The 24,330-nt window shown below is 41.6% G+C and overlaps 1 protein-coding gene across 5 annotated transcripts in view; it reads right to left on the bottom strand.

Annotated features, from left to right (window-relative positions):
* CACNB2 (calcium voltage-gated channel auxiliary subunit beta 2) overlaps window positions 1-24,330 on the bottom strand; it is a 382,104-nt gene that overhangs the window by 340,495 nt on the left and 17,279 nt on the right. The window contains exon 1 of one of the 5 annotated variants that reach the window (XM_044227106.1): window positions 13,674-13,703. The exons of the other annotated variants lie outside the window; for them this stretch is intronic. Within the exon in view, the coding sequence (XP_044083041.1) occupies window positions 13,674-13,688 (15 nt within the window). The 5' untranslated portion in view covers window positions 13,689-13,703. Of the gene's footprint in view, window positions 1-13,673; window positions 13,704-24,330 lie in introns of those variants that run through there. 5 annotated transcript variants of the gene reach the window in all.

Genomic DNA, 24,330 nt, shown 5'->3' with positions numbered 1-24,330 from the left:
GTCAAAATCCAGACATAATTGCAACAGCCCAAGACACCTGCACCACCGCCGTCATACCAGCATTATGAACCACCACTGCTGTTGTAAGCCCTTCATTTAACACTACTCCACATACACATCTTGATTTTCCTAAAAAGGCAGAAACATTTTAAAAGCCAGAGATTAGGCATTTTTGCATCCTTAGCAAAAGCATTGTTCAGTCTTTATAAAGTCATTGGGCTCTGGGCATGTCATACCCAAACACTCTTAAAAGATGATGCACAACATTAAGTAACTGAATGTACTAGAGGAAAAGCTTTAAACAAAGATAATTCATTTTCTTAGATTAAAAAACATTCCCTGAGGGCTGTTTTGCCTCTAAGAACCACACTTACTGCATAATACAATTGAATGTCTCCTCGAAAATACCACTTAACAATATTAAAAAAAAAAAAAACAAGAAAAATGTAAGAACCCTCAATGTCTTGAGTTTAAAAACTGTCTTCCTGAAAAGAATCTAGTCTTTTTTCTTATGAACACAATCATTTTGAAAACACAATCATGAGATCTATTTCTTCTAATTTTTGGCTATTCGAACAAAGTATCAGAAACTTGATGCATCCTGCCACATTCTAGCTGATCTTGGCAAAACTTGGAGTACACTCTAAATTCCAAAAATGTTGGGGTGCCTGGGTGCCCTCGTCGGTTAAGCATCTGCCTTCCAGTTCAGATCCTGACTCCAGAGTCCTAGGATGGAGACACCCCTGCTCAGCGAGGAGTCTGCTTCTCCCCCCCCCGCCCCTCCCCCTGCTCATGCCTGCTCTCTTTCTCAAATAAATAAATAAAATCTTTAAAGAATAAATAAATAAATTCCAAAAATGTCAAAACAAGTCAATAGGTTGGCCTTTTTCTGGCAAACTTATTCTCACTTAGTACCATTTACCAATGATAACAAGGCTAGCAGTTTCCGAGAATGTGATGGCACCGATTTAGAACTTCCTTTCGCCATTTGTGATGGATGTTCTCCTAGCTACTGGCCCCACCACGTTCTTCCCACAATTTTCCCTGGCTGCTGGCGCCCAAGCTTTCTGGCCTTCCTCCTGAATCCTTATCACTTTTGTTCATTCCTGCTCCCCTGCTGGCTTTCAGATCAAGTGTCCCCCTTCAAGGAAACCTGCCCTGACCACCCAGATGAGACTGGTTCTCTCTTGTCCCCCCTCATGGCTCACAGCCTCCTGTGCCCCCTTCCCAGGGGCAGGGAAGTTCAGGGGCAGTGTACTTCTTACACTGCCAGTCCTTGTCACTAAGGACTTATTTTCAATTGATTAACCCTGTTCCCACCCAAGGCAGGAAGTTCCTTGGAAGCAGGGACTTGGCATTCACTGGCCATTAAATTTCTGGAACGTAGCATAGTGACAGTGGTAGAAAGCTATTCCATTAATTTCTTTGTGATTTTAATTGAATGCATTTCATTCCAAAGAGAATTTCCATGTTGCAGACACACTTGTAGTCAAATACCTGTATTTGTGTCTCTGCTTAAATGTCAGCTCAAAGAGGTCTTTCTGGAAAAGCCCCCACCCACCGTTCTGTATCACCCGACCACACCTTATGCTTTTTCAAACTACTTATCACCCCTCGCCCCCGACATACATTCCTCTATTTACTGTCTGTCTACACTACCAACATGAAAGGTCCGGGAGAAAATGGCCTTGTTGGCTTCGTTCTTTGCTGCACCCCAAGGACTAAGAGCAGTTTCTGGCACTTGGTAGGCACTGAACAGAGATTTGTTGAATGAATGAATGAATGAATGGACAAATGAATGGATGGATGATGGATGGATGGATGGATGGATGAGCGGGGTATATAGGGAAAGCTGTACAAATAGGAATCCCACTCCCACACCCTGATTTCTACTCTGTGATAATCTCTGCCCATCTGTTGCTAGCTTTTCAAGGTAAAGGATGCATTTCCATTTTCTTTTCTGTTTTCCAAATGCAAGCTACTCTGACATCAGTACTATTTCAGTTAGTATATAAAAACAAGTACCCTGCTAGAAACTGTGTCCAAAACAGTCCAAGATGCCAGAACAAATTCATTCCTTTCAACATTTCCAGGGCAACAGCGAACCCAAGATGACCTTCTGGTTCCCTTTCACCAAAATGCATTATAACCCCGGTCAAATAAATCCACACCAGAAGCAGCTGAGCTCACCATATAAACGGAATTTAAATAACACACTTCCTATCTGGGAACACTTTATATACAATTCAAGAAATCTGGTTTTATTAATAAATTTTAGTTTCATGAAATCAAGCTACCAAAGAACTATTTTAAAATTAGTTTGCTGTAAACGTTTTAAAAAGGGTGAATTTTGTGGTATGTGAATCATCTCTCAATTAAAAATCCCACTTGAGGAACACTCTGCAAAGAACATGATCAGTGCTCCTCAAGACTGCCAAGGTAACCAAAAAAAAAAAAAAAAAAGGAAAGTCTAAGAAACTATCACAGCCAAGATGAGCTTAAGGTGATATAAAGACTAATACAGTAAGATATCCTGGATGGGACTCTGGAACAGAAAAAGAACATTAAGGAAAAACTGAGAAAAATCTGAATGAAATATGGACACCAGTTGGCATTGGCTCATTAATTATAACCAGTGTACCTACTAACACAAAACGCTAATAATGGGCGAAATGGTGTTGCCCATAAGAGAACTCTTTGGACCTGATGTGTGATAATTCTGTACCTCGAAAACTGTCATAAAATACAAAGTTAATAAAGAAGAGGACTTTTAGTTTCCTTTTGTCTTATAAACTTTAGTACTTCTTCCAATAACCCAAAGCTTCCACAGTAAAATCTTCATGTGTCATCATCTTAAGTCCTGACTTTCCTTGTAATTCTCTACCCAGTGCAATTACACTGAGGAAGTGTACAGCGAACATCTGCTCTGGGTCCAGCACTGGGTAGGTTTATGGTGAATATAAAGATGGGTAGGATAAAATCCATGTGTTCCTAATATGAAGAACACAACCCCCGAGCCACTAACGCCAGTGCAGATGCTCTGCGTGGGAACAGCTGACACAGGCTGAGCTCTGTTTTCAGCATTTGTCACGGGATAACCCTTTCAACCTGATCGACAACCCTGTGAGCTAAGTGCTATACGTAACGTTCTTTCCACAGGGAGCGCTCCGTGCCCTAGAGGAATGAAGTCACTCTCCCAAGAATGCTGAGCTACTGAATGAGAGAGCCGGCCTCGAACCGGGGGAATTTAGTGAAATCCTGGGACTTCTAACCACAACACCACACAGCCTTCCAGAAGCATCTATCGGTGCTCATGTAGAAGAATCCCCACCGCCTGGGGAGTTTCTGCAGCTGGGGAAACATTTGAGTTGTACCTAAAAGGGCCTGTAGGATTTTTAAAAAGGGTTAGAAGGACAGGGTCACGGGAGGGGACAGACGGTGCTACAGGGGAGGACACACTGCTGATAGCTGTGGGCTTGGCCACTGTTCGGAGAAAGTGGACTGGATCCTGACATCCCTCTAAGCACTTTACAGATAACATCTCACTGAGTCCTCAGGGCTCCGCGGTGTATGGGTGGATGATTGTATCTGCATCTCACAGCGGAGGGAAGGGAGGCCTGAAGTTACTTCCACCATCAAATACTTTGCTGCAAAGCCAGGACTCAAACGGGGGCTGTCCAAATGCACGCTCTCTCAACCACACTGCTCCTCTGTCTCTGACTAATGAAAACAATACGAGGATATTAAAATTCGATTTGCATACCATTTCTCCACTACAACAAATATATGCGGTGGTTACACAAATCTGAGTGTGTGTGAGAGAGAGGGGGGATGAAAGGATTTGGGCAGAAAAACCCCAGGATATTAATAATGGTTACAATTTACCACCAGAGGGGATTAGGAGTGATTTTTATCTCCCTCTTAAGATTTTTTCCCTACTTTTTTCACATTTTTATCTTAGGAGCATAGGTTACTTCTATGTTTAGAAAAAAGCCACATAGCAAATTTTGATTGAACTCACTGAAAGTTTAAATGCTGCTGCTTATAAAATGTTATCTGATTTTTCACTTTTTCATATTTTTCCATCTTCCACCTACTTTTCAAAAATGGTAAACAGACATCCCAGACACAAGGGGGCCAAAGAGGCGGCTGTTCCCACTCCCACCCAGCAGACCCCTATCAGTTTTTTTGTTTGTTTGTTTGTTTGTTTTTACTTTTTGCCATTCTCTGACATATCTGCTCTTTGATACTAGCCAGCACAGCAAAGGCAGAGGCTTTACACATGCCCACAGGTGTCACGAGGCTCTTCAGATTCTTAGGATTCATCTGGCTGTTGTTTAAAGTCAATCTCAGGGCGCCTGGGTGGCTCAGTGGGTTAAGCCTCTGCCTTTGGCTCAGGTCAGGATCTCAGGGTCCTGGGATCGAGTCCCGCATCGGGCTCTCTGCTCAGCAGGGAGCCTGCTTCCCTTCTCTCTCTGATTCTCCGCCTAACTTGTTATCTCTCTCTGTCAAATAAATAAATCTTTAAAAAAAATAAAGTCAATCTTAAATTTCAAAACTGTGACTACCAGCCATTAAAAAAGGCAAAACCAAGAGATGCCTGAGTGGCTCAGTCCGTTAAGCATCTGCCTTAGGCCCTGGTCATGATCCCAGTGTCCTGGGATCAAGTCCTACATCAGGCTCCTTGCTCCTTGGGGAGCCTGCTTCTCCCTCAGCCTCTCTCTCTCTCATGAATAAAGGAATAATCTTTAAAAAGGCAAAAGAAAGAGGTGTCTGGGTGGCTCAGTTGGTTAAGTGTCTGTTTCAGCTCTAGTCATGATCCTGGGATTCTGAGATCAAGCCCCATGCCAGGCTCCCCGCTGAGCAGGGAGTCTGTTTCTCCCTCTCCCTCCACTCCTCCTTCCTACTCAGGCATGTTTGCGTGCTCTCTCTCACATTCTCTCTCTCTCAAACTCTCTCAAACAAATAAAATCTTAAAAAAAAAAAAAAAAAGGGCAAAGAGTCCTGCAAACAGGCTATTTTCTCTGAACACCACACCTCAGCAGAGTGCCATCAGAGAAGGTACCTAGTGCCAGGAAGGGGAAGAGGTTTAACTAAAGCTGTGGGCTCACCTGTTCTCACTGTAAGACTAAGCTTACTGATTGTCAGAATGTCTCAAAGTCTCAGCTTTGCTTTTGCCAGGAGGGAAGTTTCATGGGAGGAAGGAAGAGATTTAGGTGAGGTCGTTTGGGTCCAGGCATTTACCCAAGTGGAGAGTTCTAGAGGGCCAAGTGACCCTGGGTCGATGGATGTCAATAGCAGAGATAGAAGAAATGAGATATGGATTCCAAAGATATGTTTGATCTGTTTGCTTCATCTGGGCTGAAAGTCTTAATGTGGGTCCTTGAGGGAAAGGTAGCCCATGGTCCATTTACTTTCATTTCCCTGAGTTTTTAGGATTTGATCAGCGCCTGCCCCATGCCAGACGTTTACTTGTGGTTTAGCATTATCCCTCCTCCTCATATCCTTCCCTGTCCTCGGAGGGAAGGATATGATCTCCCCATCTTATAGATGAGGAAACTGGAGACCAGGGAGGTTGACCTTCATAACGTCACCCAACTTGCTTGTGACTGCAGGACCCAAGATGAAAAGGCGGTCTTATCTGGCCCAAGTTCTCTGCATGACGGAACCTTGTCTGCCCAGCCTCGTAACGAGGAACATACTGGCTTCTGTGGAAAATGTCAAAGTCTCTGTGAATCAGAGGAAATCTGAGGTATTGCCCACGTATGAAAGGAAGTGATGATTTAATCTAGTGCAACTGATAGCAGTCACCTCCCTTCATCCAGGAAGATGCCCCTGTCCCTCATCCTTGGGACAATTCTTCTCCACGTGTAGACTCTCTCTCAAGCCTCGCCTGTGTCCCCTGTGGTTTCGGAGAAGCCAGAGTGATGTATCTTGTCACTCCATCCTGTTACATTTCTGTGTTGGCAAAATACAATATCATTTTTCCCCTTCCAGAGAGCAAAAGGCAAATGAGGCTACTAGGTTTCTAAACTACAGTCTTATATGGCCTCAGAGTTCTCCCTCGCATAAATACACGCTGATACACTAACTCGGAAGCCAGGAAAAGATACTAAAAATAGCCCCAGTTCCAGCCAGCAGAGGAAGCAGATCCCGTAGTCATGCCAACTTGTACATATAAGCATAAGGATGCATTCTTCAAGACACATCTTTTCCTAAAGCCTCATCTATCTATATGCAAGGGGAATACCATGAAGATGAACATCTTTGCCGACAGTGACTTGAAAGTCTTTTCATGAAATTATGCAAGTCAGAGAAAGGTACAATTCACAAGTGAGACACTCCTGCGGGGACATTGGGTGTGGATGACTTGTCTGAACTCAAAGCGTTTGAAGGTCATTCTTTCATGGCGAAGTACAATTTGAACACATGCATGCCTGTGTTTACTAATAAGCAAGAGAAAATAGTCAGTATGCAATAAGGCATACACAAATTTAAATACCAACTGAAACAGAAGCTGCCAAACAAAATACTTGGAAGAAAAAAAAAAAACAACCCTTGAGTTCCACCTTTAAAATCTGATTTGAGCTTATCTGCACCCAAAGATCCTAAAAAGATTTAATAAAAAGACGTAAATATACCTATCATACTACGGCACATTCAGAATAACTGAATTATAAAATTATATATATCTGACCACCAAAGTCCAAGTTTTATTTAACAACGATGAATGTTACAGAATAAATGGAAAGAAGGTGGTGTTGGGAGGTGGGGTGCAGGCTTGGAAGGAAGGCCGGTGTCACTAGTTCGGCTGCCGTTGAGCTAATCTGATCACCCTCCTTTTTATGCAGGCGCATGTAGGACCCTTATTAATAATCATGGGATAACTATCAAACCTCAACAACAGTTCACAATATAGCAAGGGCTGCCGGCACGGCTGCATACAAGCTCTTTCTCTCTCCAGAATTCACAATACGATCATCATGTTTTCTGATATTCTCCAGAAAGGAGGGGGGGAAAAGTTGCTGATATTTATTTCATGGTATTAAGTTTCCATTGCAATGGAAATGTTGGTAGTTCCTCGACTGCTCGAAAAACCATCCAACAGCAAGGCCTAGAGAGTCGTGATTTGTTCTTGGGCATGTCTCAGCTGGAACACAGAGTTGCCGGGTCGGGGTCTCTCGGTCTGCCTCTCTGTTTAAAATGGCAGAGCGAAGAGCTCCATGCGGCTCTTTCTACTGGCCACTCCCCCACCTTCATCCCTGCAGGGCTTGGCGGCTGAAATAGCCAAGGATTCTCCCAGGGCTCCACGACCAAGCTTATTCCAGGGCCACTTTCCAGTGGTTCAAAGGGTCTCCGTTTCAAACAGACTTGCTAATGGCAAGTCCTTCGAAGTCCCTGTCCCCATGGCAACACCAAGGCCAGACCTGACAACCTTCAGAGCAGAATGCGGCAGAAGCAGAAACTGTGATTCTGATTTCACTGGATTTTTGATAGCACTTATATCTTGAGTATAAAATGCGCCCTCACACCCCAAATTCTTACTTCCGGTCAAAGATGTTTCTATCATCCACGCTAAATGAAATAAGAAAAAGGAAAAGGAACCCCCACCAAATCACCGTCTTTTTGGTAACCTTATACGATCCTGAGGAAGTAAATAACAAATAAAATGAATCCAAAAAAGGGATTTGTATTGGGCAATCAGATCCTCGAGGACATGACCCCTGTCTGATTGATTTCTGGGACTTCCTGCATCTGGCATGTAGGTGAATGATGATAGACTTGCACAACCCAGATATTTAATAAGTGTTTCCTGAACGAGAATGAGTCTGAGAAGTTTTCTTACTACCTGGGCTCTAACAAAGACTACAAAGGTACAGTTAGTGCTTACAGTGCCATTTCAAACGCTTTAAAACTCACTGTGAAGATCACTGACAACAAATATCACACATTCACACATCAAGGATCACGTGCACTGATCCTGAAGGTAAAGTCCTTAATCCCTACAGACCTACTAATGAAGAGAGATGGCAAACATGGTACAGTGACATCATCTCTATATTACCCCAGATCAACTCTACACCCTCAGTAACAACCACCCAAAAAAGGAGAGGGAGAATCTGGGAAGTGTATCAATGCACACTTATTGTCAGTAACCACCCCCGCCCCCGCCGCCCACAACAATAATTGCTGCTTTTTCTTTCCTTACCCTGTTTGTAAGCCAAATACACATATGCCCATATGATTGCTTAGTAAACATTACGTCATCAGGATTGGACTGCACGATTTTCCTCGGCATATTAAAAATGACTCTGAGGAAGACAGAAAAGGTGTTCTCGTCTACAAGATGCGGAGTTCAGAATTCAGTCTGATCTTAATGTTCTGACAGTGTCTGCAGCAAGCACAGTAGTAAGAACTTCCCACCCCCCACCTGCCCCTCTGTACAGGTTCCTGCTATAAAAGCATACAGGGGGCTTTCTTTCCACTGGACACCATAATCCAGTAGAAGGGGCGGTAATTTTATTTTTAAAAAGGCAGAAGACTGGAGCTCCCGGTCTCTTGGCAGTGCCTCTGGGCACGCGTGTGAGTGGGTGTGGTGTAAGGTGCGTGTGCATGTGGTATTTCTGAAGACTTGATGAATAAGGAACCTGTTAACTTTAATAAAATGAATGTTCCTCATAAAATACTTTGTTCCTAATGCTGATTGACTGTTTCAATAATTCTAACCTGTTCTCCATGCAGAATGGTTTAATTCTGACTCAACCTGCACATCATTTGACTCCCATCAACCTTGTTTATTTAATAAGCAACAAAGTAAATTGACAAGAGTAGAAGTAACCAACTATATGCTTGAGAGGGCAGGGCTTTCAAGTTTCTGCTACTTGGAAGCCATCAGTCAAAGGAGACGCCCCAGGATGAAACTCACGTAGACAGAGAAATAAACAGCAACAGTGACTATCTGCATTTCAAACAACACTGCGTCAATTTTGATACTGATCCACATGGTTACATTGTGTTTATTTTTTTTTAAAGATTTTATTTATTTATTTGACAGACAGAGATCGCAAGTGGGCAGAGAGGCAGGCAGAGAGAGGAGGAAGCAGGCTCCCTGCTGAGCCGAGAGCCCTATGTGGGGCTTGATCCCAGGACCCTGGGATCATGACCTGAGCCGAAGGCAGAGGCTTTAACCCACCGAGCCACCCAGGCGCCCCAGTTACATTGTGTTTAATATTAAGAAACACGTAAAATGGAATATTCTACAGATTTAGTTAAAAGGATTTAAAAATAAGACCCCATAATGATGTAAAAAGTCTTGTCAACCAGATGAAAGTGTTTTACCAGTTTCTAGTTTAAAGTGGTTAATAGACAGGTTTATTTTTTTAAGATTTTATTTATTATTTGACACAGAAATAGAGAGAGATTGAGAGAATGAGTGGGAAGAAGGGCAGAGGAAGAAGCAAGACTCCCTGTGGACCAGGAGCTCAACTCGAGACTCAATCCCAGGCCCCTGGGATTAAGACTTGAGCCGAAGGCAGATGCTTAACTGATTGAGCCACCCAGGCACCCCTGAAACAGTACTGGAACAGGCTTATGGGTTATTTCACTTATAAATTATATGTCAGTATTTTATTTGTAAATAATTATTATTTCACTGATGCTATAAAATGCTTCACTTTGATATGTGTGTGTCTTAATTTATATCTTTATTTTTTGGTTTTAAAACCAAAATAAAAAGTCTCAATTCTTTAAAATGAATTTGTTTTTCAAACATATGAGTTAGTTAAGGAAAAAAGTTTAAAGGCCATGCTCAACAAATCAGAACTGTATTTAAATTTGAACCAGGGTTAAAAGAACAGATATTTGATACACATACTCCTCCACAGTGACTGATTCATGCCAAATAAGGAAAATCTGACCTCAGAAATAAAGGTGTCTCAAATTCCCACCTTCAAAGGTACTCAGTGTTACTTGTCTTGAACAATGATAAGATTAAACCAATTTTCCAAGTATTCAAAAGATAAATTTTTATTATAGGGGCACTTAACCCACTGGTTAAGTGTCTGTGTTTGGCTCAGGTCATGATCTCAGGGTCCTGGGATCGAGCCTGGATATCTGCTGTGTCGGGCTCCCTGCTCAGAGAGGGGTGGTGAGATCTGCCTCTCCTTCTCCTTTGCCCCTCCTCCAGATCATACACGCACCCCCCAACTCTTTCTCAAATAAATAAGTAAATAAATTTTAAGTGAACTCTTGGAACTGAGTTTCTATTCAGGTAGTATTATAGACTAGAGTCTCTTTTTCACTCTCCAGAAGTTTCTATTACTAGATTTTTACTAATAAAAGTACTCATTTAATAAAGGCCATTTGAGACTCACCCACTACAGCTTTCTTGTGGCAAACTACTTCTGCTACCACCGGTTCCCCCGAGCTTACTAATTTGCAAATATATTTGCGGTACTTTTACAGAAATGTAAAATCTAAACATTCAAAAGTCTCAGTGAATTGCCACGCATTTTCAAAACCTACAAAAATGTAACAAGGCACAGCCCTACCACTGGATACAAGCTTCTAAATATCAACAAAACATTCAATGTCCTCGATTTCCCTGTTAAGAAAACATGTGATATTCAATAGTCAAAAAGTATGCTTCCCTATATTCAAAACCCCCATTATTCATTATATAATGCCAACTGTAAAGGCAGAAAACATTAAACAATTATTAAACAATGAACTTGACAGTGTAAGGAACCTTAAACCCACCCCAAAAAAGTTAAAACCAAACTCAAAGTTCCTATGGCTCATAGCTCCTAGGCACCTCTTCCTTAATATGTTCCAGAATCCTTCAATCACAAATACATCTCTCACCTGCGGGTCTCCTGTAAGAATATAAACACTGTCCTAGAAAAAGCCACTGGCCTGAATGTTTTATTAGCACCCTTTGAGCCAATATTTGTAAAGTTTACCAAGTACCAGGCAGGGTGCTAATGTAAACCTTAGGATTTGATGAAACATCTTTCCTTCATCTATGTTACTTTTTTTTTTTCATTTCTCACAATAGCTTTATAAGGTAAGCCCTCTGATTTTCCCCCATTTGAAGATAAACTGAAACTCAGAAAGGTTAAGCAACATGCCCAAAGTCTGACAGCTAAGGAGGTTTGGGAGGACAGACTTGAACCCAGGCGGTCTGCCTCCAGAGTCTGGGATTGTCAGAGTTCAGCAATCCTATCACGAATGGCTAACATCGAGATGCTAGTCTTATGCTTGTCACTTAAGTAAGACACACACTAAGGGTAAATTAAAATATTTGTAGGCTTTTAGCAGCAGATGCCGATGGCACTAATAGCAGAATACAATAGTGATAACAAAGACAGCTCGGTGTGAACAGAAGACCAGGGTTAAAATCCTACCTCTACGGTCTCCTAGCTGTGGGACCTTGGGTTTAATTTCTGTGAACTTGTTTGCATTCCCTCAGAAGACACTGTATCATTGGAAAGAAATGATGTAGGAGGGGGAAAAAAAAACACATGAAAAATGAGAAAGCATCATGCAAATGGAACCGAAGGGGAACAATGAAAATTTAAGGTAAAAGTGTTTTCAGTCAACTACTCAGAAAGAAGTGCTAGCCCTCCACACCCTGAAAGATGTCATTCTTGTAATTCCCCAGGCTGGTAGATCTTCTACCCTCCCACCTTGCCCTACCCTTCATGAGAGTCCCCAAGAGGAACCATTACTTCATTAGAAGAACACAGGGTATGATAAAGGATCCATGATACCTATGAAGAATCTGCTTCCTTCTGTACATTGTGCAGGGGACAAAGGGACACTCGTATAAGCATCACGTACAATGGAAGTCCAGTATTTCCACTGGCCATTGGTTTGCCCAGCATCCTTTTCAACGTTGTCTGATTACATCCCCCACCCTCCTTCTTTGGTTGACTTGCATGGCCTCTGCTCTAATCCCGCCATCTGCCTGCCCTTGCACACACCCATCTGACCAAGCTGGTCTTTTACAGTAATTCATCCTTGTCCACAGAGATTGGTCCAAAAGATGGTACATGAACTAAGCAGGTCAAGTAAGAGTCCTACCCTGAGGTTCAATGAATTGGAATTAGGAAGAGTAAAAACAAAGAAGCAGACTTTTATTCTCTGTTCTCAAAGCTGGCCGGGAGGGAGCCTGGATCTTCCAGTTGCCGTGTCCCTGCCTACCTGGGGAAATCTTATCTCCTGAAAGAGAATCCAGCACCGATGCAAGGAGACACAGCATCTTGTCACCCCCAATAACATCCATGCCTTTTACACTGATGGGGAACATCCAATCCCCTTTTGCTTATGCAAGTTTGAGATGGGATTCTGATACAACCAAAAAATCCTAACTTGTCACAATCCCCTTTCTCAAGGCCAGCCCTTACATTTCCTGCAAGGAGAAACTGAGTGAAACTGGCCAGAAGGAACCCAAATTCTCAACAGACAACAAAACTGTATGTCCATTACAGGTCTACCCAATTCCATTTGCCAAATGCCCTGTTTTGTTAAGCATAAAGGGTGATTATCACTACAAGGGTCTGAAAGCAAGAACATGTTTGTTAGGAGGTATGCCAAGCATACTCTCAATGACAAAGCCAGTGGTACTCAACAGAACATAGGCAGTGTCCAACATCTTACAAATGGGCAAATGAGTCTTTCCACTGAATTAAGATTCCAAGCAAAAGTGATCATTATTACTTGAAAAATATAATCTAAATCTTAATATGTTAATTTCCCCCAATTATTAAGATTCTCAAACATCTTATTAAGTTCCCAAAGGTACCAAGTGTCCTGGTAAAAACTGTTCAAGCCAAACAAACAAACAAACAAAACACAAACACACATTGTCCAGAACATGATTGGCTGCTTATAAAAATCACTGTGAAAAAAAAAAAAAAAAAAAAAAGAACCTAAGTTATTGGTTTCTAAAACTGGTGTAACTCTCTGTTCTATCTCTAGTGCACTGGTGTTCCTCAAATGTTTTGAAGGCCATGATAATTAGATTTAGCTAGTCCTCTTGTCCCTGCAAGGATTTTTTTCAGAAAGCATCTATAACACACATACAACACTGAAACATTCTAATTTTATACCACCAACCTGGTATAATGGCTTCACATTAAGACTACGATTTGATCATTTAAAAAAATAAGCAACATATATGGCCATCAACACATATTCCTGTACGGATATATTTACACATGCATTCCCACGTCAGCAGGCTCCATTGACCCCCTAAAGTGGGCCTCATTCTCTGTTCCACCTCCTCTACCTGGTAACAAACAGTCTTCTGATACTCCCCCCGGGAAGTCACCACTTTTCTGTCGCTTAGTCCGTAGGCCTTATGTCAGGGTGACTCTCCTGCCACCTTCGGAGAGAGCACATAACTCAGGTCCAGCCCGTCAATGGATCGCTTGAGCCATGAGCTCACGGCTACACTGTCATTCAATCAGAGTCAATGAGATACAACTCAACTAGAAGGATGTGGGCCCAAAGCTGTTGCGAACCCTCTTGCCACCACCTAGAGCAGAGAATGAAGCAAACATGGGGGAAAGGAGAGACAAGAGATGGAAAGAAGTCAAGTGCCCAATGACACAAGAGCCACTCCAGTCACCGACACCTGGACTTCACAGTTAAGTGGGCCCCCAAATTACCTTTTCGCTAAGCATCCTTAGTCATGTTTGCAGTCTCCTGCAATGGACCGTTCCACCTGATGCTCCCTCTTGTCATGGTTTCTTTTCAGATCAGGACTGGGAAAATGGAGGAAGGATTCACATTCACAAAAGAAAAAAGGATGCCATAAAGGTAAGGGATCAGCAGGGACGCAAATACCATCACCAAATAGAATTTTCTAATAAAAAAGTTAATCTATCCTACCTAGTACAAATATAGTATAAAGTAGCCACCTTCCGCTACATAAACATCTGGGCAAAAACCTAAAATTGAGCAAAATACTCCCAAGTTGCACTCAATCAAAGGACTTTATTCAGAGGACAGAATTTTTACCATATAATTGTGCTTTTATCTTCATTCTCTACACTGTACTTTAAAATGTAAATAGATCTGGGTAGAGGAACCATGAGCTAATCTTTAAGAGAGCATATATTAACTTTATGATCAGAAAAAAATCAATTTTAAACATAAAAACCTATTAAAAGCATAAAACATGTACTTTACAAGGTAAATAGATCTGGGTAGAAGAATCATGAGAAATCTTCAAGTGAGCTTATATGAATTTTACGATTTTAAAAAAAGCCTCTTTTACACACAAAACAAGAATCAAAGTAGCAAATATTTTAAGTGGAACCACCTAGTAAACATGGAGATGTCCTGAACAAGAGAACCACTCATTGCATACAAGACTTTCCTGGCTGGACCAACACACCATCCCGCTATCTACTCCTGACCGTCTTTAAATCAAAACTATTTCTTCTTCTAATACACATTGGATACAATAAACTGGAAGAATTGTTCTCATTCCAAAAAAACATCACGACACCTGATAGTCAAATTGAGGAATTATAATTGTAGGTATAATCTCTTGAAAGCCGCCAGGGCAAAGAGGCTCCTTACTTACAGAGGGAAACCCATCAGAATAACGTCAGACCTGTCCACAGAGACCTGGCAAGCCAGAAGAGGCTGGCAAGATATATTCAGGGCACTAAATTGCCACAAAGGCAACAGTGGTATCACCACTGATTCTCTTTGAAATTCTATGCTACTGTAGCTAATGATTGGTACAATTGTGTTATTCAAGCTCGTCTGGTACCAGTTACTAGGTATAGTGGAGATAGAGACTGAACTAAATGAATGAACTAAATAGAAGAAAATCGTTGTTTTTCAAATTTCTGGGCTGTGAAGAGAGTGTAGAAAAGAAAGGGGTCTCCCCCCCCAAAAAAAAAAAAAAAAAAGAAAGGGGTCTCCAGATCAAGCACATTTCATAAGTTCCTGAGGTCAGAGAAAGAAAAAAAAAATGGCAGCATAAAGTGATTGATGTATTCTAAATATAGCTTCAGGAAACAAACCAAAAAAAGAAAAAGAAAAAAAAAAAAGAGGTGGGTGTAAAGGACTCAAATTTAGACTGAGATACCAAGAAATCACATTTTTGGTGAATGAAGTTCCTTTTGTGTAAGACACATTGCTCAAAATCAATTTTTGGGGGGTGGGGGTGGCAATAAGTTAATTATCTGTTGATTAAGGGTTCTTCTCGTAACTCGATTACTCTGAGGCAGTACCCTTCAGCCTCAACCAACAGCCTTCCCAGCTCGCCTTTGCAAAAGAAGCAAAAAACAAATCTGAACAAGCAACAGCAACAGTCCAACTGCCCGGAATGTGAAGCGTCTGCCCGGTTATCTTTTAGATGTGGAGGAATCACAATGAGTAAAAGCAAACAAATCTATCTTCTCAGCAAGTTTCCCCAGGCCACCTGCCACTCGCATACAGGGAACTTTACCTCTAGATTTTACCTTTAAACCCCTTTGGGTTGGAAATGCTTTTACCCCGGTACAGCACACTCACCTAGGGAATGTGCTCTTTCCCCCTGGATCGTAGCTTTGGGATACGGAGATTTGGAGCAAGCTGTAGTGCTCCCCCCAGCAGCCATCCCTCCATTACCCTTACTTTCCAGAGGAGCTGAGGGTTCATGTAACTTTACCAGGTCACACCAGTATGAGTAGCAGAGCCTCAAATAAAATAACTGCTATTTTCCACAGCTCAAGCATCTCTGGGATGAGCTGGGGGGTTGAGTAGCCTAATCTGTACCAATTTTCCTTTAAGAAGCTGAGAACTATTCTGAACAACTTGACCTTTACGAACAGGGTGGGGGTGACCTAGTCGGGGAGGGTAGATTGGTGGCTGCAGGCTCTGCAGATTTTCCAGTTTCGTTCTCAGTAATTGGGAAGGAAAAATGGAGAGAACTGGGATCTGAAAGTTTCAGAGACCTCAAAGCACTTCCCAAGCCTTGCTCCCATTTCTTTTCTCTCCCCTACTCTGGAGAGATCTAAGGGCCCTCAACACCTTTCCTTCCTTCGTCAGCCCGAACTATACCTCATAAACCAAAAGAATTAGTGCACAGATAAACTAGCTCCCAGATCGTTAAGTGTTTATAATCTCTCAAGCATATATCCAGGAAGATTTATAAGTTTGGAGATTAAAACAAAGGAACTCCTGAGGGGTACTCCTGGTGGGGGTTGGTCAGTTAAGTGTCTGACTCTTGATTTTGGCTCAGGTCATGATCTCAGGGTCGTGAGGTCAAGCCCTGTGTTGGGCCCCCATTCTGAGTGTGGAGCTAAGATTCTCTCTCCTTCTGCTCCTCCCCCCAACTTGTGTGCATGCTCTCTCTCTCTCAAAAAATAAAAAATAAAAATAAAAACAAAGGAACTCCTAAATACATGTGGTATCAATTAATTCAGATTTAAAATGCCTTGATTGTTAAGATTTGTCACTGTTAACTCATAATGGAAATACTTACGACCTTCACAACAACAGTAGGTTACATTAATCATGTAATCCCTGAAATAACTTGTCAAAAGAAATGTGCATACATTTACACATATATGTGGACCTATATAGTCAGACCTATTACAGATATAGGATCAATTTATATTTAAAGCTTGCTATTTAAAGCTTGTGTTTTAAATTACGTAACTTTCTCAGTAGAGTCCTTTTGCTCTGAAATCTAAAATAAAACACAATATGTCTGGCCCAGAAACCTCCAAGTCCTTGAACCACATAAGTATAAACAACTATGGTCGGGCGCCTGGGTGGCTCAGTGGGTTAAGCCGCTGCCTTCGGCTCAGGTCATGATCTCAGGGTCCTGGGATCGAGTCCCACATCGGGCTCTCTGCTCAGCAGGGAGCCTGCTTCCTCCTCTCTCTCTCTGCCTGCCTCTCTGCCTACTTGTGATCTCTGTCAAATAAATAAATAAAATCTTGGAAAAAAAAAAAAACAACTATGGTCAACCTAACATCAGTCTGAAGGGCAGTAAGAAGGTCTATGGCTGTTGTTAATAAATATATTGCCCTTTAAAACGCCCCATGCTAACAGCCAGCCATGAGAGTAAACCCTTCTTTGGTGTCTGCTGAGACAGAGTAGGTCCTGAGCAGGTGTCGGAGAGCGATGTAAATATCTCCCCTGCTATAGACGTGGTCAGCACAGGTGTCCTATGTGACAGCGTTCTCCGTGTTTCAGACACCCATACTCACATGGCCTCCTCTCCCACACACCCAGCCACCAGCCCCACCAGATAGAACAGGCCATTTTCTTCCTCTCTTCCTGCCTTAGCCCAAGATGAGCTCTCTCAGCCTGCCATCGCCCTTTCCAGATTCTTCTCCTAGGACATTTCACCTCATCCTTCAATATCCAGCTCAAACGGGACCTCTTGGTGACACTCTCTTCATTTTCCCCGGGGAGAATTAATCGGTCCCTTCCCTGTGTTATCGGCCACATTCTGAACTCACCCCTGGTACAGAATTTGTAACGATGGACTTTAAAGCATTAATACACTTGACACTTTAATATTTTAATAGAGAAACCTTGCTGTTTTTATTGAGATATAATGGACAGTTAACACTGTTTCAGGTTTAGGTGTACGGCATAATGATTTGATGTACGTATCAAAGCTCACCACAATACACTGAGTTAATTAACATCCATCGACACACAAAGCTAGATTCCCTCCCCCATGAGGATGTTTACTCTCCTGGCAACTTTCAAACACATGATACTGTATCATTAACTACCGTCTCGAGGCTGTATGGTGTATCCCTAGGACTTACTTATTTTATAATTGGAAAGAACTTGGTTATTTTATTTTCTGTCTGGTCCAGTGCCTGCCAAAGACACTCCACATGGGTTGTGAAACAAACAAACAAACAAATGAAGGGATACATACATGAGTAAATGAGGAGCAGTAACGAGAGGGTAGTACAAATAAAGTCTAGCAGAGTCAGAAAGTAGAAGCACACTCGGCCTGTTTTAGGGCACTTTTCACAGGGACACAAACACGCGCTCCGAGACACTGGTATCCCTAAAGTGTGGATACCTTCAGGTCCCAAATGCAGAGTCACTCCTCTGCTTGGAATAAATAAGACTAAACTCTGATATTCAGTCCTGTCCTGAAACAACTGTGTTTGAAAATCAGGCCCCATGAAATCTTTTTTTTTTTTTTTAAACATTAAAACACAGTATTTTACATTCATAGTACTTATCACATCTTCAGGACACTGATGCTTTGCCTATAAACTTCAATAGGGAGAAACCATGGAAAACAATAGCAAAACTGTTTTGATCTGTTTTATAGGGAGATTGTAAACATCTCCCCAAAGACCATTAGCACGCAGAGTTGTCTAACAAATACTGAGCAATTCTTCTTCCAAGAGAGCGTAATTAGATAGAGTAAAGGGCAGTGTCTCTTGGTAACCAAATAACCTAATTTTCTCAAACAACTGCTCTCCCACAAACAAATGACCGGAGGCAGAAAGAGAATGGCTGATTTTCAACTTATATGACCACTAATGACTACTCCCACTCAGGGGAAAATGGCTGTTAATCAGCACCCCTGGCTCAAAGGGGTTTGCGCAAATTCACCAAAAGAGCCATGATAGGATATTAAGATAAGCAGCTGTTTGGGGCTATAAACCCTCTAACCTTTCTCAACTTGACATCTGTGAGGAAAACCTATTTCTATTGTATTTGTCCATGGTTTTATTTTATCTGTTGAAAAAAGTCCTTTAAAAAGAGAGAGAGAGAGAGAGAGAAAGTCTTAAAAGAGATTTTTAATGCCAAATTCTGGAATAAAGTTGCCAGTAGAGCACATCCACCTCTGTCTCCCAGCTCTGTTCTATAAGGCACTTTGGCCCCAGCGACATCTTCTGAAGAAGCAGACAGGCAAGCAGGATGCTGTGGAGGGAATCTCTAAGAGAGAAATCACTTCTCCTCTATGTGCTCCTGTTCAGCGGCCGCAGCTCTCCACCCCAGCCTGGAGTCCTGGGCTCTCCCAGAGCGTTTACCTTTAGCTCACTCCGCACTCTTGCCCTCTCCCTCCCATCCCACCGCTTCCCCCCGCCCCAGACTATTTTGAAATTGTTCAAAACTATAGAAAAACTGAAAGAATGGTATGATGAACCTGGCTTCCACCTTGAAAGCTCTCTTCCTTCGCAGGTACTCAGTACGGCAAAAGTGACCCTCCTGATTCCTTGATGGAGCTGGAGGTCTGCTAGAAGCCAGCTCCGCTCTCGGAACCCAGTGGGTTGCCCTGCTCTTGGCAGATCATGGCCCCGGTGGCTGGACCCCGGGCTGGCTCTGGCCTGATGACCCAGAACTCCCCTGTCACTCGCTCCCAGATGTTGAGCATCAGTATGGCCCAAAGTCTCTCACCACTCAAGCAAACACCCCAACATTCCCAAGGGTACCCCAATTTGATCTAATAACTACTATGCACTTGTAAGTATATAAACTTGGGCAAATTAATTAGCCTAAGTAAGGCTTCAGTTCGTCACCTGTTAAATGGGAAGGCTGCAGCACCCACCCCAGCAACCACCTCACCCGCTCAGGGAGATGGGCTCATGATTCAACAGCATGGTTAGCAGATTGGCTGACACACCATCAGCATTCAGTAAAAGTTAGCTATTACTACCGCTTTTATTCAGTTCTGTTCTTTGATAGCAATCAGTTTCCAATGAGCCGATCCCATTAATGCATCCTTTCAACCCTTTTCTTACCCCAGATGCTGCAGCATAACTCAACAGCACCGAAGTGACTGGTGCCCTCCAACACCCCCAAGCTCAGCCCCCATTCACCTCTCCATACATCCAGATGCCACAAACATGGGTCCCTACCATCCCCAAACATACTGCGTGCTAAACACTTTAAATTTTAAATGAGCCTTAATTTAATTTTAAATATTGATTTAAATTTTTTAATTTAGAACTTAATTTTTAAATTAAAAAATGGAAAACTTGGATATAAAATTCTTCTTGGAATAAATGTCCAAATACTTTCTCTTCTTACTGTTCAGAATAAAACACCACTTCCCCAAGGCTCCTGCAAGCCTCTCTTTTGCCCCTCTACTACAATACAATCTTCCTCTAAGTTCACGAATGGCTATGGATATGTCAGTAAGTCACACATTGATCTATTACTTTCCTGGTGGCTGCATCTGACCGAATTTTTTTCTTTATGACCCTGTCTCATCCTTTGATTCCTTCCAGGTAATAGTGCTTAATCATGAGCAAACATTAAAATCCCTTGGGAACTATTTCCAAAATGCACATGCCCAGGGCTCTGATGCTTAACAACACATTTGACTATGAATTCTTTAATAGAGATTTCTACCCTGGATCCCTAAAATGCATTCTGCTTAGCAAAGGAAAATCACTTGAAACAAGGTCTTCAAAAGAGTAAATAATGTTCTTCAGCATGTTCCTCACCTTGGTGAACCAGTAAGCATCATCAAATAAAACAGCAAGAGACGACATATGATCTTTGATCCTCCCCCCCACCAAGTAGCTAATGCATAAGTAAGCATGACCTACCATGTGGCTTTTCTCATTGCCACAGCTCTCTTTATAATTGTCTGTGAGAAAGATAAAGTGAGGAACTTAATTCCTCATTCTTCTTGGTCTTAAATGTCTATAAGCTCAAAGTCATAACTGCTAGAACTCAACAGAGTTAATAATTCACTGTAAGAAATGCAAGTATAAAAATGATTTTTAAATAGCTCAAATCTTGATACATATGAAGGATACTATCTTAGGCCATATAATTACTTTTTAAAATATAGCGCTGTTTTTAAATCTGAGAGGGAAAAGAATACAAGGAAAACCTACAAATCACAAATACAGACTGATGCATAGATGTACACATAAATGCTTGTGTGTGTGTGTGTGTGTGTGTGTGTGTGTTGACAGGTGTCTTGAAGCTAAGAGCAAATAACCTTTCTACTGTAGATACGCAATAGTTCGTATTTTTTTTACCCATCAGACAAATTATACTGAAGAGTGAACCAGATTCTGGGTTATACTAATGAATTTAATCTCTAAAAGCCCCAAGTCTTTGGAACATTTTATAAATCCCTGACACGTGCTTAGGTGCAAGTTATCAAGGCCTTAGGAAGAGGTTTTTCTACTCTGGAAGAAATGGAGTAATCTAAATGAAAATTCATATGATGAATAAAGTTGAAGTGAGTTCATAATTAAAATATTACTTGAATTTATTAAATTGATTATAAAAATAATAACATTTTCATGTATTACTTCAGCCACAGGACCATAGATGCATCGTGTCAACACATATGGGGGAAATGCACCTTTTCACTCCTTTAATAGTCTAGCAGAAGATGCTTTTCTGATTTATGCTGGCTTTTCAGTGTAAATCTATCTTTATATTAAAATACTTGAGCTGTAAGAAAACAACAAATTCATATATGAAGCTAATTATAACAGAGTCACTATCTACTATGGGTTGAATCGTGATCCCCTCCTCAATTCTTAACCCCCCCAGCTCAGGATGTGACTTTATTTGGAGATCGGACCTTTATAGAGGTAATTAGGATAAAATGAAGTCATTAAGATGAACCTTAATCCACCATGACTGATGTGCTTATAAAAGGGGGAAATGTGGAGACAGACCCACAGGAGGGAGAAACCAACCACATGAACATAAAGAGAGTTACCTACATGTCAGGAAAGGAGCCTGGAACAGAAGCTCCCTTCACAGCCTCCGAAGGAAGCCACCTCTCCAACACCTCCATTTCATAATCTTCACCTCCAGGACCATGAGACAATGAACTTCTGTTGTTGAAGCCACCAGCTTGTGGTTCAAACTCTAGCAAAGGGATACACCATCTGAGCTACTTTTCTTTCAAATGAACAGTTAGTTTGTTTTGGTTGGGGGGGAGGCAGTTGCTGGGTTCTTTTTTAAAGGTAGTTTGCCATTTCCAGCTTGCAGATACAGCACCCTGGTCGAGGAGAAATCACACATCCTTCCATGGGAGTGAGACCTCTAGAGGGGAGTAAACCTTCCAGGTTCCACCTCTGTGAAAGAGAAGACCCCTGGCTGAGAGAAAATATTATTTCCAGGAAGGAAAAACTGGTGAGGTCATAACATCCAGACTCTCAGACAGGATAGAGAAGAGAAAGCAGCGTTCAGGTAAACTGTCCTTGTCAGAAGCCCAAGCTTTGTCAAAATCAGTCCCCTGGGCTTCTTGCCACCAGGTATAAAGTAGAAGAGGTACTGGAACTTTTCTACAGACATCAAAGATATAAGGAAATCATGAAGGGAGATGTGAGGTCCTGAACCCAGATAGCTCTTTAAAACTTGATCATAGTTTTGGATGGATGGCACAGAACGTGACATCAGGGACTTCCTAATGACCTTCAACTATATTTTCCTAATTATGCATCCATGGAAAGCTTCTCCCCACCTCCTGCGACTATTTTCCTGTTTTTCCCCCTCCTTTATGATCAGACTCTAAAATAAGCAGATGATGAAAGGAAGCATGGTAAGATCAGAGGAACAGGCGGGGGCTGGGTTACTTCTCTCCACCTTGGGTCTTTGTAATAAACACACTCGCTTGGTCACGAATGTGGAATAATGATGAGATAGAATTGGAATACTTGCTTGTTGAGCTGAACCGTAGCAAATATTTTTGAGACATAAGCCAAAACCTCAAAAAGGACTTCCTTGGCATCTGATAATCGTCAGACATGAAGAATTCCAGAAACAAATCAATACGGAGAGAAGCTGACAATATTTCCATTTATAAAAGACAATTCCTTGCTTGGACCAGACTACTTACTACCTATGCCTGTGAAGGCCTAAGACACATGAACAATAACCTTAAGCTAAGTGAGGGATCTTCAGTGGTACTTCTCAAAGTTTAGGGGTCACCTGAAACACACACTTTTTTGTAAACTCAGTATTTAATGAAACTCCATCAATTAGTTTACACCAGCTATGAAGAAACTCCATTTACTTAATTATACCAGTTACTCCGTATCAGATCACTTGTAAATTCTCAATCTCGCGAGGTGACTTTGGTCTATGACTTCTAAGAATGCACAGATGGACCAAGCAGAAGATGAACAAAAATAGGGTGTAAGTGGAAAGTATATTGTAATTTGAAACATCTGAAAGTCAATGAAACTCAAAACACCTGCAGAAATAATTCTGGGGTTTCAAATTATATGTTTGTAACAATGGGGGAAAAAGACATGCAAAGATAGAAATGCCTTGAGCTGCAAAACTGTTTTAATAATGAGAGATCTTAATTGAACCTCATTCATAGAGCAGGTATTCTAAATACAGGAAAACGGTCTGAGAATGAGGCAGATTCCATATCTAACCGTGTCCTTGTTCTTCCACAAAAACTTTGTGAAAAAAGACATTTTAAAACTAATTATATGAAGTACAAAAAATCTAAATTTTGTTTTAGTACTTTCTAAAATATGTATGTCTCCTAAAAGAAGAAAGGAAAACATTTATGGCAATAAGGAGATTTATACTACAGAAAGGCGAGGGAATTCTTTACTGAAAAGCTCAATATTTTTCTACTGATATATTTAAGAAGAGTTCTTAAGACGTCTCAGAACAGATCCTGCCATTCACAAAACCTAGGTGAATGCCTAATAAGATAGAAAGCCATTTACAGGAAATCACAGTGGCCATAAATCTACCACATTATTATTTATAGTTGTGTTTGTGACGAATACAGCATAACAAGGCAACAAGCCAGTATTTAAGGGCTGAAAGATTTATCCAACCTTAAACATATCAGTCTACGCAGGCCTGGAGTCTGTAATCATTATCACAATTTAATCTGTCTTTGCAAAACAAAACTAAAAAATAGACTGTGTGTCTCTGTGATTAATCATTCGTATTTAAAGCCAATCTGAACTAATAAAAGGTCCAAAAAAGCAGCACCAAGAACATGGTACTGGAAGAGGACGGAATTTGTTTAGAATACCATGTTCTGAAAGTGTCATGCAACCTTCTGTTAAATATTTGGTTCATTCCGTTTTGTCATCCTGATTTGTATTCTGGAAGCTCTTAGAAGCTACAGGATTATTTCGTTACAACCACAACATATGTCGGCGAGCACAATCCCAGATCAGTTGCAGCGTTCTCCCTGTGAACCCCAAGGAGTCACGGCCCTCGAAAATTCCAAAAAGAGTTGTTCATTTCTAGGGCTGAAGCCTCTGCCCGAGAGACACCCGTTGGTGCCACAAGGGGAACTGGGAAAGTTATCAGTGGAAACCGTTTGCCAGCCCCCGCCGTCCGGGGCAGCGCATACAGCAGAGCTCAGAGGATGGT

Source organism: Neovison vison, chromosome 12, assembly GCF_020171115.1.
Source record: "Neovison vison isolate M4711 chromosome 12, ASM_NN_V1, whole genome shotgun sequence".
In the NCBI taxonomy this organism is placed as follows: Eukaryota; Metazoa; Chordata; class Mammalia; order Carnivora; family Mustelidae; genus Neogale; species Neogale vison.
The sequence above is the reverse complement of the archived record's forward strand: the minus strand, read 5'-3'. Positions and strand labels throughout refer to the sequence as shown.